The 15,448-nt window shown below is 36.7% G+C and overlaps 1 protein-coding gene across 1 annotated transcript; it reads right to left on the reverse strand.

Moving 5' to 3' along the window:
* Nucleotides 1-5,745: 5,745 nt before the first annotated feature.
* On the reverse strand, nt 5,746-8,035 carry LOC140172785 (uncharacterized). Its single transcript, XM_072195911.1, has one exon. It carries the CDS (start codon nt 8,033-8,035, stop codon nt 5,756-5,758), a length of 2,280 nt encoding a protein of 759 aa, XP_072052012.1. The 3' UTR covers nt 5,746-5,755.
* Nucleotides 8,036-15,448: the final 7,413 nt, after the last annotated feature.

The raw sequence follows: 15,448 nt of genomic DNA on the forward strand, positions 1-15,448 counted from the left end.
ACAACAAGACCGAGTGACAAACTCTAATGAACTGTGACATCATCACCCACTGCAATTTACATCTCGCCGTGATTTAATAGTGTATTTATTATGCAAATAACCACTTTCCTTGCTCCACAGTGTATCGGGAACTAACCCTTTATTAATATGCTGTTTTCCGTGTCCAAAAATGACACCGAATTTCTAGCGCACTTGTTTATAATATTGTGTAAATGGTTCGCCAAATATGGGCATTATAGTGGTATATTTATGAATATTGCATGGTACCTGAAGGTAAAATACCCGGATGGTATCCAAATGTGGCTCGAATATACCTTATGGTCGATACTATCGATATTTTTATGAATGAACTGCAGTATGAATGGTAGCACACCGCCATCCACGGCCTCGATTCAGTAAAAATGCTTGGTTGAAATTACATCAGTACCTGAGTCGGTTTTTTAAATTTTTTTAAACATTTTTTGCATGAAATATGAAGATAACATATTCAAATCAATATTAATTATGATATTTTGGCCTAAATACATTTGTTTAGCAAGATACGGCTTTCGAAAGGAGTGGCTACGTGCAGTTGACCTATACCCTTGAGTGTGTGATTATTACGTAGTCAATTCACCACACACGGGTGAATGGGAGATGTCCTCCAACTTTTTCTAATGTTTGGCTCAAAATTAAAAAGGGTAAAGTGATCAGTGAAAACGAATAAGTATATATTATTCTTTATTGATATCGCACAATATTGCTTTAACACCCATGAGAGAAATTACGTTTATTTGAATATAGTTACTTCATCAGTTCATTAATAATGGTCACAATATTGTGAATGAAACTTACGAGTTCCGTCAACCAGTTATTTGGTGAAAGAAATAGCCGGCTGACGGAAATCTCCCGAGGAATGACGCTGAATATACGAAGAGAAATAAACAGATAACAAAGTATATCTTCACTATAATCTTTAATTCCGCATCTCAAATATAGACGAAGTCTCACAACATAAATTATAAATTCCCGTACGCTTGCGATCTTTCTCTTTCAAAAGCTGGCTGCCGACTACAAAGAATCGTAGGCAATCGTGATCGACGAGAGAGAAATACCGCGGAGCGTTATATTTAAATAATTGACAAATCGATAGAAAATAGCGCCATAAAAATATCAAATACCCCAAATTTTGGAAACTTATATCATAGAGTCACAAGCGCATTTTGAAGTCTGTGCTACTAACTGAAAATGCAGTAAAAATGTGCACCAAATTGGCTTTAATTAGGGCTTAATTTTTGGATTTTCCCCCTTTTGTAATTGTTAAAGGTCATCTGAGGTCGACTAAGTATAAATAATATTGTTGGAATGTTCAAATCGTGTCATTAAACGCAATCACAATTAAGCAGCAAAACCATCAAGGTCATATCAAAGTTAACAGTTACTGATAATAGATATTTGGATTGTCATGGATTGTCATGAATTGGTTATGATCACCATTGGGCAGCAAACATTCTTAAGGTCGTCTGAATATAGATTGTTGGATTGTTGCGAAACTCGGTGCATGTGATTTCCATTGATCCCTTTGTTACAAGTATGAATTAAATGTAGACCTATTTAGCACACATTTTTGAATTTAGCTTTCAACATGAAACTTCTTGAGAATTTCCTAGTCTAGTATGTCATTGGTGGTAACAATATTTCCCCATCCGGTTAGTTGTGTCGGTGTCACACACAAACAATTTCTAGCATTCTAAGTACTTGTCAATGTAAAATTATGAAACATGAACTTCATCAATGGCGTTGTCTTTTTAAAGACATTTCTTGTTTATTATTTTTTTAATTATTATTTTGTTGTTGTTGCAGATTTAGCTGTTGGGTAAGACATGTGTAAACATTGAAATTAAACTAAACCAACATACCTATTGAAAAGGAAAGCGTTCACATCACTTGTGACACAAACACCTCATATCTCATATGGCCCCATTTACCATGTTTTAGTCCCTCAGCTAGCATCGATTTAATCACCTCAGGCTCCAAAATTCTGACAGAGTCTATCTTATTCTGACAGAGTCTATCTTATTCAGAATTTTCCACAGAATTCAAAAATCAATTTCTTACTCGCCAAAGCGCTGGCCATGGGGTGAAAATTTCACTTTTTACCAAAACCTCCATTTTAATAGGAAAATCCTCAAAATTAGTATTTTGATTATTTCATCAGTATTTGGTAAGCTATTGATGTCTTAGTGTCAAATTAAAGCCACGCAAATGTTTTTCAATCGTTTTTATTACTTTTTGGTTTTTCAAATGTGTTGAAATCTTTAATGTGACTTAAAACACAACTCTGTATGCTTATCCTAAGAGACAATATTCTTTTGATTACAAAAATGTCTTTTTTTCAAAAAAATAGTGAATTTAAAGGTGAGAAATGCATTTTTTACCAAAAACCTCCAGGCAAAAATCATGGTTTTTTTACCATTTTTATTAATTTTTGATTTTTCAGATGTTTTGAAAATTTAAATGACTTAAAACACAATTCTGTATGATAAGCCTAAGAGACAATAATCTTCTGGTTACAAAAATGTCTTTTTTACCAAAAACCCCCCATTTAAAAAAAATCTAGAAATCGGTATTGTGACCATTTTATCAGTATTTGGTGAGCTACAGATGTCTTTTTGGTGTCAAGTTAAAGCCATGTAACTGTTCATGACAGTCAATTTGTAATCTTTTTTACATGAAGTACTTCTACTTTTCAAAAATACCAAAGTTGGGCAAAAATTATGGGTTTTTTTTTTACCATTTTTAATCATTTTTGTTTTTCAAACATGTTTTGAAACATTTAATGTGTATCCGCAAATAGATTCATCAGGATTGTCCAAATACAATTATATAAAATGTTCGTAAACAAATCCAATAAAAGGTGATGTTAACATACCTCAATGACGTTTCGTGCTGTATCACAGCACTTTCTCAAATTGAATGATCAGCTTTGACCTTTCTCGTCTGTTGCTTCTTGGTAGCAGACGTAGGTGGCGCTGTTAGCAGCTGATCATAAATACGTATGAAAGAACATAAAACTGAATCTGATTTGGCGTCGGAGAAACCATACAAAATGTTTTGGCCTAAATACTAAACAGTTAACTTTCTGAACACCAATCTGTCTCCGATGTCTATGCACTGTTTTTGCTGTTTGCTTAGAAACAGCGATTATATGCATGCAGCATTTTAAACACTTTGTACTTTTATACAAAGTAAAATGCACAAATCTTGCATGCGTCAAGATATCTTATGGTTAAAATGCATCAATACTGATCGCTTGATTGAAATTCACATCATGTAGTTTGCGAGATGATCTATACCGGTATCGTATAACAGATGAATTGTAAACATATCATGAAATAATTTATTGTTATGATGTATTTAAATAACATTCATATTGAGTTTTTAGCTTTTATTTTCTACCAAATACGTAAGTTTTTATGTATATAATAATTGATGAAGGTTATTCATTTTAAGCCTTACAATCTTTTGAAATAAATGATAAAAATATATCAATCATTTTATCTAATAATATTATGGAGAATAGATGAGACCCATTTTTCTGTTGACACAGCATTTCAATATGTTTATGTTCACTTTCATTCATTTAATCACTCAATATATTGAGCAAAATGATTATAGTAGTCTACTAAATTATAGGCTTGTACTTTATGGGTTCACCACTTTAGTGATGTCCATTCAACAAAATGTTCAAAAAAAAATTTAATCGGTCGTCAAAATATTAACAAAGTTTGTTGTGATGTGTTGTTTATTTACCGGTCAAAAGCAGATCGGGGCTGGCACCTTCTCTATAAAAAAAGGAACATTTGTTGTACGATTTTGACAACCATGTTTTGCATGTTTGCACAATTTTCAGAATCTTAGGGGTAAAAGCTAAGTGCTATGAACTGGACTTAATTACAGATAATATGAGTCAAAAACTTAAGTTTTTGTACTTGCATTTCATTGAAGACGGAATCAAACTCTAAAAGCTTTTATCTGTATAGTGATAATAATGCATGCAGCTACCTGCGTCATTATACACCTATCCGACTTCGCCATTACTGCGCATTACTGCAGTGTCTCCGACGTAAAACTGCGGTGTCCCGAGGTCGGGGGTTCTGCCATTATTTATTGTGTGCTATACAGAATTGTACCCGGGAATTATACACACAGTGATATTCAATACACAATCATGAGTATTGAATTACGAATTAAATCCCCCGCTCTGGTACATCTGTGGTTCCGTCAATAGAGAGCCAAATACAGTAAACGCTTCTCGGATTGGTGTATAAGATGTTCTCACAAGTGGACTTAATTCCGATCATGTAAAGCAAAACATAAGTTTCATGTACTTGCTTTTCACCAAAGAAGTATTTAAACTATACAAAAGATTTAATTATAGGCCTATACAATCTGTGTAACAGTAGTGTAACAATAGTAAAATTTATATTGTTTTGTAGTTACCTGTGTCGTGGGATGTGCTCTAAACTGGGCTTAATTTCAGATAATATATATAGTAAAAATTATGGATTCATTAATGGATTCCCGAATTCTTTCAAGTTTGTTTGTGCTCAAAATATTTTTAGCCTCCTATTGTGTACTGAGTGATATTTATCCCGGCTCCGAAGTTGTAATTAATCTTCAAAGAAATAAATATGATAAATCTTATGAAAAGATAACACTTAGCAATAGTAATAGCAATAATTGATTTCAAGCGATAGCACAATGATACTATAATTGAACGATTGTTGTCTGGTGCCCATATTTGTTTAGACCCAAATATTTACTGGGTGCCCAAATATTTACTGGGTGGGTATTTTGGGGCAATGGGCAGGTTAAGTTTACTTGGTCGGTTAGATGGCCATCTACCCACCAAGTTACGTCTACCAGTTATATACAATCCTGCTCCCCCTTTGAAAAACCTGAATTCGCCATTTTATGTTGTCTATCCTGTCGCATTTTATCCATGTTTCTCTCATGTTCTCTCCCCCTTTTTTAGGGTGGGTGAGGGCGTGTCCGCGCCTGCTCCAAAATAGCGGTTCCTTCAGTATTTGTATGTGCATCTGGACGTATCAAATGTGGATTTCAAACAAGGGGTTGCTGAAGTGTTGGGTGCGCTCAAAAGTGCGCGAAAATCTGATAAGTGACCGTAAAAAGCCTCTACTGAGCATCTCTACTACATATTTTAAGCACGGATTTTCAATTGTCACTGCACTGATCTTTAATTTCACTGCACGAACGTGTCGGGAGGCACGTTAAAATAGCCCCTGTTTTGACATGACAGTTGACACGTCACAAATGTATCTGATCGATCTGTAATTGCATCATGTTTCGCTACAGAATACTTTCTAAGTAACACTCACTGTACATGTTAAGGGTACTACACCCTGGCCAATTTTGTGCCTATTTTTGCATTTTTCTCAAAATTCTAGCACATTGGTGACAAGTAAGATATGTATATTATAGGGGCAAGGACTACCATTACTGTACTGAAAATTCAGCAACTCAAAGCAAGTAGTTATTGATTTATTGATCAAATACTGGTTTTCCTCATTTTGACTGAACTCCACAACTGTTGTCTGTACTGGAATAAAATACCCAGTGCAGTAGTTGTAGTCCTTGCCCCCTATAATATACATATCTTACTTGTCCCCATTGCGCTATAATTTTTGAGAAAAATGCAAAAATAGGCACAAAATTGGGCAGGGGTGTAGTACCCCCTTAACTCATTACAGTATTATGTATATTCCATTTCAGGGCTATCTGCTGCTCCATTGGATGTGGAAAGAATATTTAAAATAGCACTGACAGTTTCATCAGATGGGGCCAATGTTTCTTTGGGTTCTGATTTACATGTAGAATGAACTTTCTTCATGTGATTATTCAGGTTGGTTTTGTGCATAAATGTTTCTTTACACAGTTCACACTTGTAGGGGTGTTCTCGGGTGTGTGTCCGGATGTGCTTGGCAAGATAGTCGCGACGAACACACCTATACTCACACAGATGACAAGCGAATGGTCGCTCACCTGTGTGAGTGTAATTATGCTTAACCAGCTCATTGTTTTCTTTAAAGGACTTTCCACACACTTCACACACAAATGGTCTTGCTTTGAGATGTGTAATTTTTATATGGTATTCCCTTGCCCCTCGTTGAAGGAAACTTTTATCACAGTACGTGCATTTGTATGGTCTGGGTTTACTTTTACAATGTACAGTCTCCACGTGGTATTTAAGCTTTGAGCTTGTTATCAAACCTGCGCCACAGATGTGACATATGTGTTTTCTTCTGTCAACTCTGTGAGTATCTTTGTGCTCTTTCAAATAGGGTAAGGTTTTGAAACTTTTGTTACAGCCGTCATGATCGCAAATGTATGGCCTGAAAAGCGAGTGTGCGGTTATATTATGCAGCGTCATTTTGTCAATCCCTTTAAATGTCGCGTCACATTGATCACAAGTGTATGCGCGTGTCACAAGGCACTCAATCTGTGGGTGTTTATGTTTCATATGGTTCAAAAATATAGGCGCAGCTTTGTATTCTTTCGTGGGACATAGTTTGCACCTGTATGGTTTGCTCCTTATTCGTGGCTTATCCATGAGCGCCACGAGTCTTGGATCCACAAATTTTGTTGCCTCGTCCCAATCTATGTCATCAGGGGCTTTACAAGTGTTTAATTCTGCATGCTGATCAAGCGTGGCTTGATCTGCAAAACATTTTCTACACTTTCCGCATACAAAATCGGATTTCAATTCTGTTCTATGGGATTGTTTGTGCTTCGTTAGCGAATATTGTGACAAACATGTACGACCACACCCATCACATTCAAGATTCGCTTGATACCCATGAACTCTTCTCTCATGTTCATTAGCTTTCTCTCTGCTAGGGAAGGGCTTCTTACAATACCTGCACAGACGTTCTTTTCTTCTTCTTGAATGGTCAAGTCGCTTATGTATGGACAGATCTCCTTTTCTCAAAAACCCCGCACCACATACCTTGCAACAATGACCTTTAACACCTTTGTGCACATCCAAGTGGCCTTGAAAAACCTTTCTTTCCGTGAATGTGAACTTGCATTCTTTGTAAGTACACTGCTGAGGAGTCTTCAATTTGAGATGGCCATTTTTATGCTTCTTGAAAGACTTTGAAGAGTAATTCTTCCCACAAATTGGACACTTCAGTGGCTTCTCCAATGGACCTTTATCCGTGTGATATGACACATGGTTAGCAAATGTTCCAATAGTAATGAATGTTGCATTGCAAACCTTACATTTGAGGGGTCTTTTTGGATCATCTGAAGGCAATGTGAGTTCCTCAAGTTCAGGATCAAGAAACTTGGTGAGGTTTTCATCTGGTTCTTCCAGCAAATTTGATGATGCCACCAGTTCAGGATCCTCTTTCATTTGCATCAATTCCTTGACTTCTTCGGCAATGTCTTCATCTGGCTCACTCTCCATGGCAGTGTCCTCTTCATCTTGTACCTCATTGTCAGTATTTTCATAATTTGACTCCGAATCAGATTCCTTATCTTCAGTTGATACTTCATCATTATTGCTGTATTTTCTGGTTGCTATTGTACCTGTTCTTAACCTTGTAACCCTGGCGCATTCTTGGTTTACATTTACAGGTAGTTCTTGTCTGGCTACTTTTGTAGTCTTTGAATCGGTTTTGCTAGGACAATTGATGATAATCTTCGTATCTATATTCACTGGTTTTACAACATCATGGTCATTTGAAAGTATACCAAAATCTTCACTGTGACCATAGCTGTCTTCACTTAGACCACACTCTTCATTTTCACCATCGCTGTCGACATTTGGCTCTTTCGTACCAGATTGTTCAGACTTCTCAGTTTTGGCATCGTTATATGGTTTCACTTGCTTTTGGCAAATGCCACATGTGTTTGGCTCAAAGTATTTTTCTGTAAAGAGTTTTTGAAGTTCTTCTGTCACATCACAGACTCGTTGCAAACCACAAGTTTTGCAGAACAATAACTGAATTTTCTTGCTAGATGACTCCATTGTATGTCTGAAAGAGGAAAAATGTAGAGATAAATAAATAAAATGATTTTATGAAATATTCTATGCATTTGTTCATTTCATTAGCTTCTACATGTAATACCAGAAAATGGCTTTTTGATGTACAGTACCATGATTGATGGTCAAATGCAAACTTGGAATCTCAATTCTACATGGGGCCAGAGGATGTTTAAAGACATTCCCACAACCCAATGGGGTTTCTGACCTTGTATGTCTGGCTTTTGTACACATGTGGTACAGTTGATCATACCTTGCATTGGTTGTGTGTGCAAATATCTGGTGTTTTCATCCTATTATTTAACATTCAAAATATCGAGACTTATGAATAAAATTAATGCAGTGTGACAATATGAATGTTTCCTGTAAGAAAATCAAATATCAGTCATAAGTCTCAGCTATTAGCTTGTTGGCTACAGTTTTAAAATTACCATTTTGTGTGTGTGGCAATGGGGATTTTGCCTTTAAAATTAGGTTATATTGACCAAATTTCCCAATCATAGTGCATTGTAGGAATGCCTTTAAGCCTCCTCTGACATGGGGCGATGAGTTAATATATATTAAAATTGTTTCTGAACTTCTCATATCGGTACCAGGCCGGGTAACAGGCTGACAGTTGATGTAGTGGTGTATTAGGTAGGCCAAAAGCATCAGGGGGCTGTTTGAATGCCTATAATATATACTGTGAAAAATACTCGGGATTTGAAAACATCTTTACCTTTTTCTTTCAAAACCCTACATGATTTTGTAGAATTTGTCATTTTTCATGATAATAAAATGAATCATCAATTATTGAAGTACTCTACAACACATAAGCCTACACAATAATCGTCCATCTTATCTTCTGATACTACCATGCAAACGGGACTCTCTCTGAGACCTGTTTCCTAGCCCATAAGCCGCTGTTACCCATCTTTCAAATCTAGAACCAATACAAATCCAAAATGCAGGGTCTTGTTTTTAAATGCACATTTTTAATGGCAATCGAAGATTCATGGATTGTGTTAGAGCCACTTTCATTTGCATACACTGATAATTAAAGCTGGAATGGAGCAAAATGAAATTACTCTCTTAATGGAGTCAATAATCCATGATTCTTTTAAATAGTCAATGAATAATATTCATAACAGCTCACCCATTTCACCCCTGGATAGAGAGAGGAAAGTAAGGTAAAGCACCTTGCCCAAAAGCACAACACAATGGTACCTAGTTTTGGTAGCAAGATGGCGGATCCGTGCAAAGGGTGAATAGGCCTAGTCCCGCTCATGGACTTTTTCATTTTACATGAAAAGTCTATGGCGATTAAAGTGTACCAAAGATGGGAGAGATTGAGTATTTTTTAATGATTTTAAGCAACTTTTTCTATACAGAAACACTGGCATAATTTTGCAAGTAAATGTAATTCCCAGACATCATAGACTTTGAGGGCCAAGCGTAAAAATAATGACCTATATTTTTTCCCAGTCAGAGGAATCAGGCCAGGGCTAATTTCCACCATCATAGCTGTCACTAAGAATTGAGTCGCTCCTGCGAAGAAAATATGACTTTTTCTTGAGCCAAATTTAGTACATATCTCTATGGGGATTTATTTGGTGGTGTGAGATCGTATAAAGCATCATTAATTGATCTCGTACACTGTAATAGCTAGCTGTATGGGGTTCAAGTCCCCGTACAGTATGTCCGAAGTTTTTACAAATGCATGTCATGTTTCCATTTGTAAATTCATGTTTAATTATGCTAGTGTGCGAATTCTTCTTTCCCTTGTAGTAAGTTGGCTTTATTATAGATATTGGCGCGGGGGTCACTCCCATGTATTGACATACATCATGTGCCCATGAACAGACCCCCAATGACCCTGTTTTGTACAGTAGCCTACATTGAATGACCCCCTTTTTTGAACAATTAGTTTTCAAAATTGAAATTTTGGCGAGCTTGGCGCGTATTTTGAGTTTTTTCTATTTTGTACTGTAAAATTGGGTAAGAAGCTATTTTTGATTGTCAATGATGTGAAATTTTGGACGCTCCCATACAAAATCACCCTGCATCGACATTGTCAACACAGAATGACACCCTTTTTTCTGAAAATTTCTAAACCAATAGACCCCTAGTTTCGTATGCTGGTGGGCACAGGTACATGTACGTCACTTTTATATTCGAGTGCCACTCCGGGGATATCGGTCGGAGAATGTGCATAGAGAAATCCAAACACTAAGTAACTGCAAGGTGCGGTGGTGGAGTAGACTATCAAGATACAGATTATCATTTAAAAATTACGGGAACAGCGTTTGTGAGTGAAGTGCAGTCCATTGAAATACAAGCACGTTAATAAGGAGCTATAAGGGGTGGTGCAATTATGTGTACCCCTTTTGACGTGACAAAAAACCTTTCATGCAAGATTTTGGGGTACCTAAATTTAAAACCTTAAATGTGACCATCCAGCACAACTGAGCCCTGAAGTTGCCAATCATCGTTTTTGAGATATTCAACCAAAATATTCTGCTTGAAATTAGCTTTAAAATGATGTATATCATAGTACTTGACATTTAAGTAGTGAAAAATCAATAAAACAGTCAAAAACTCCTTTGTTTCCTATTGTTTATTGTTAAGTTTAATGGAGCATATCTCAAAAGTGGCACTGGCGACATCCTGGCTCAGTTGTGGTGGATGGTCACAAATTGGTTTTTTTCATATAGGCCCTATAAGCACAGCGAGCAGGATATTTTGCATTACCCCAAATATCTGTGCCAAAAATTGCTTGACCCACTCCCCTTTCGACCTGCCTAAAAATGCTGCCCCCCCTTTCGACCTGCTAATCGCTTTACCTCTCAAAAAACGCCCCCCTTTTGGCCTGCCAAATATTCTTTTCCCCCAGTAATTCACCACCCTTTTTTACGCGTAGTACGGTACACATAATTATTGCACCAGCCCTAATCTCCACCGCATATGTTCCTGTTCCGTAAAAACGAGAACGAGTACGAGTACTATCATGAATACATATACATAAAAAAAAATATATTGTACATCCTTACATTTCCGGTCTTCCTCCATTTATGATGTATTAACTGTATTGTAATACCGGCATGACCGGCCGAGTTAGACGAGTACAAAAACCTGAAGCGTACGTCCGGCACACTGCAGTCTGAACCAGAGCTTGTTGCGTCCAATGAATTATAGGGGACAGCTAATATAAAGCTGGTACATCAAATTGTGAATCGATATGCAGAATTTACCGTTTTTTGACAAAAATGAAGCAGCAATTCAAGCCAGAAAAGTGCAGTACATGTAAATGTACTGCTCGTCGGTCCTTCGCTATACCTACTATTCACAGCCCGTAACCAGACAAAACAAAGGAGGCACACCACGAAATAAACGTCCCGTCGAAATTCTGGAAAGATGCAACATAGGGCATTGGAATTGGCTGCAAATTGATTGCACCAATAAGGGTGGTGCAATAATTATGTGTACCCCAGGGGGTGAATTCTCAAAATGGTCTGCCAAAAATCGCTTGCCCCCCCCCCCTGGCCGTGCCAAAAAATCTTTGCCCCCCCCTTTCGACGTGCCAAAAAACCCTTTGCTCCCCCCTTTTGACATGCCAAAAAATCTTTGCCCCCCCCTTACACATGCAAGATTTTGGGGACCCCGAATTTAAAACCTTAAATTGTCTTAACATATAATGCGAGCGCAGCGAGCAGAAAATTTTGCATATTCAAACGTGTTCGTAACTTTTTCCTACGCCTTTTTAGGGCGTAATATAGAAACGGTGCCCAAAATATCTGTGCCAAAAATTGCTTGCCCCCCCTTTCGACCTGCCAAAAATCGCTTGACCCCCCCTTTCGACCTGCCAAAAAATGCTTGCCCCCCCCTTTTGGCCTGCCAAAAAATCTTTGCCCCCCCCCCTATAATTCACCCCCGGGGTACACATAATTATTGCACCACCCCTAAGTAATGAGAAATTTGATAAACAGGTCAATGCATGAATGTTGTATATGATGACATATTTATCAGAGTTTTAATTTTTAGTAAAGTAAGTGGTAGTAAATTCGAATTTCCTTTGCATTACATCAGTTGATCAGCTCAAAATTGAAAGGGCCTATCCGGGGGGGGGCTATCTGGTAATGAACATTTTATGGAAACCTATTTATATGGAAATGTTACAATATAGCTTTAAATATAGGTTCAAGTGGGTCACCTTATGGAAATGCCTGTTTACATGATAGTTAAAAAATATTTATGAGGTAGGCCTATAGTAAAATAAATATATAATATGGGAGAAAGAAGTGAAAACTACCATTCTGTCGGTTTGGCCTATTTTTGACTATCCACTGGTGCATCAGGATCAGTAGTTTACATTTCTTCCCCTCAAAACATGTTGTATTTGTATATGTGACATGTCATATGTTAAAAACAGACACTTTTGGGCAAGTTATCAATTCGGAGGTTTTTACATATTATTAGCATCGCAATTTTGCAAAAACCCAAATTGTGAATAAGTCACCCCAAGCATATTTTTGGCTATTTCTCCATTTATGATCCTGCCCAAAAGCTTTCGATATACATGTACCTTGTCACATATTATCTACTCAAAAAATAAAAAGAGGATTCATTTTGGAAGAAAGACATGGTTGCTCTGCAATATTTAATCTACATTTAAAATATAATTTGAATACAAATATAAATTGCAAAATTGCAATAAAACTTGGCCTTCACAATCACACCATCTCAGTTTATACATTAAGGCGACTCTTAGGCCTATATAGATTTAATTTATTGTGATAAACGCGTGTCTTTACAACCCATCTCAGTTGCATCATGGTGAAAAAAATATATTGCAAACAAAATTGCAATAAAACTTGGCCTTCACAGTCACACCATCTCAGTTACATCAAGGTGATCTAATATACTATTGTGATAAACGTAGGTCTTCACAACCCATACCAGTTGCATCATGGTAAATATTATTTAAATTTAATACAAAATTGCATTACAAAAACGGCATATTGTGACTTGCGACTGCTATAACGTTAGTGCAGTGCAGTGAGTGTACAAGCAGGATGTACATAGCTAGTTAGTCTATAATCTACATCAACATCTAATATTTCATAATAGTGGGACCCTGGAAAATTGGCAAGGACCAATTAGAAATTTTCGCTTGACAAAACCAGTAAGTTTTTACTTACTCTCTAATATTTCGTCCTACACGTCGGAGGACTTCTTCAGATGTGAGACATCTGATCCACTCAAGTTCCCGGGAAACTGACTTCCGGTTGTGATTGGTCTTGTATCCAGTCTTTAAAAGTGGGTCATATACGTGACTTAGGAAATAAGTGCCTTCCTCTCTATTCATGGTCTTTGTCCCCCTCTTTCTGATCTCCATCGCTTCTCGTACTTCTCTGGATCTTCTGATATGCTCTTTGCCAAGTATCTTGGAGTCCTCCCAGTTGACAACTTGATTTGCTCTAGCGACATGATTTCTAATTGATATGTCTTACAAACCTGATGAATCTATTCACTGAAGTTGGCAAGACCCTTGAAATTTTAAAGGCAAGTGTCCAGGATCGGACCCTTGAAAATTGGTGAGGACCCTTGAAGGTCCCCCATATCAAAAAATGAGACCTTTCCGGATAACTTCCCGATAGTCACCGGGTAGACACCGGCAAATTTCACATGCAAATTAGATAGGTAGCGGGTGACTACCCGATAATTTTTGGGAAACCATAGTGGATACCTTTCAGGTAATAGCTACCGGATGACTACCCGATGACTTTTTTGGGAAACTAGCGGGTAACTACCCGGTGACTTTTTTGGGGAACTAGCGGATAACTACCCGATAACTTTTCGGGGACCTAGCGGATAACTTTTGGTGACAATAAACCTGGTGACCTCTTTGGAGACTTCCTGTTGACCTTTTGGGGAATGCAGAAATACAAATTCATGAGTATGCACAAATTTATTAGACAGTTAGTAAGCTTATTATTTGAATTGTAGTTTTGGAGAAATACAACTCTGTAGGCATGGCAGTTGAGCTTATAAAGTGCTATCTTGCAATAAGAAACTTGAAAGTGTACAATGTAATTGTAGTTATTGTACAAAAATATTCTTCTGATGTAATTTGGTTCACACCTTTATAAGGTGCATACCTTAATTAATGTACAACCAAATTGTTATGATATAGCATATGTATTACAGTACCTAAATGTGCAGATATGACACAGCCTATAATTTATATATCAAATATTAGAATATATTTACAAAAAATACCTTAACATAAAGCTTATATCAGTTAATTGACATATTAGCTGATGATTAGTAATTTAATTGACATTAATTTACTGTCAAAATCATGTATGATTTACTAGAAAAGATATAAACTAAAACATTCAAATGTGTCATAGGTACATGTATAAAGACTGCATCAATATACAAATCATTTCATACAAATTTTCCTACCTGCATTATCATATGAAATCAAGCATTCAATGATTTATAATTCCTACAGCATGTTCCAGATTAATTAGTAAACATCTTGTAATGTCCTACATGTAAATCCATACATTTTGGACCACAAATAACTTGAATATTCTGCACAAATATATTCCAACTGCCAACAGCTAGCTGCTCCATTTTGAATTCATTCAGTGACCTTTGACCATATACCCACCCACAATGCATTCTTAAGATGCTTTATGCTATTTTCAAGGTCAAATTAAAAGCGGATAACCACCGGGTAACTCCTGCAAAGATTCTATGTTTCTGGGAACCTTCTGGGTAACTCATTTGAAATATTTGAGTTTTTGGGAGACTTCCGGATGTCTACCCAAAAACTTTTGGATAACTTAATTAGGTATCCGCAAGGTATCCGCTAGCAGGCACTTTCGGATAACTCTGGAAAAGGTACCCGAAAGGTTTCTGATGACCACCGAATGGTCATCGGGTGGTCACCGGGAAACTTTTCTTTTTGCTATGGGCCGGAGGACCCTTGGATTTTTTTCTTATTTCGAAGCCTGATTAAATATAATACAAAACTGTGACAAAACATTGTTTTCCTGAGTCTCATAGCTTGTGAGAAATTAACAATTAATGCAAAATGCTTTTTTTATACTTTTTTTGTCTGAACAGGCTTTGGGAGAAGCATTTTGTGCAGAAAGTATCCATGTCTGTTGCAAATGTAAACAAATAAAGTCACTGCTACAAAATAATTCATCTGTGTTGAAAACTTGAAATCAAATAGGAATTTTGAGTTTTATTTTCACCTTTTTGTTCAAAAAAAAAATGTGGGTGGCAGCTTTGAGACTCAGGTTTTAATTAAGATGGCATATATAACAACTTCTTTTCAAATAATCTCAGCTGCCATACAGAGAAATTAATGAATTGAATACAAAATTGCAACTTAACTTCAAC

The sequence above is a fragment of the Amphiura filiformis genome, chromosome 16 (genome assembly GCF_039555335.1).
Source record: "Amphiura filiformis chromosome 16, Afil_fr2py, whole genome shotgun sequence".
Classification (NCBI taxonomy): Eukaryota; Metazoa; Echinodermata; class Ophiuroidea; order Amphilepidida; family Amphiuridae; genus Amphiura; species Amphiura filiformis.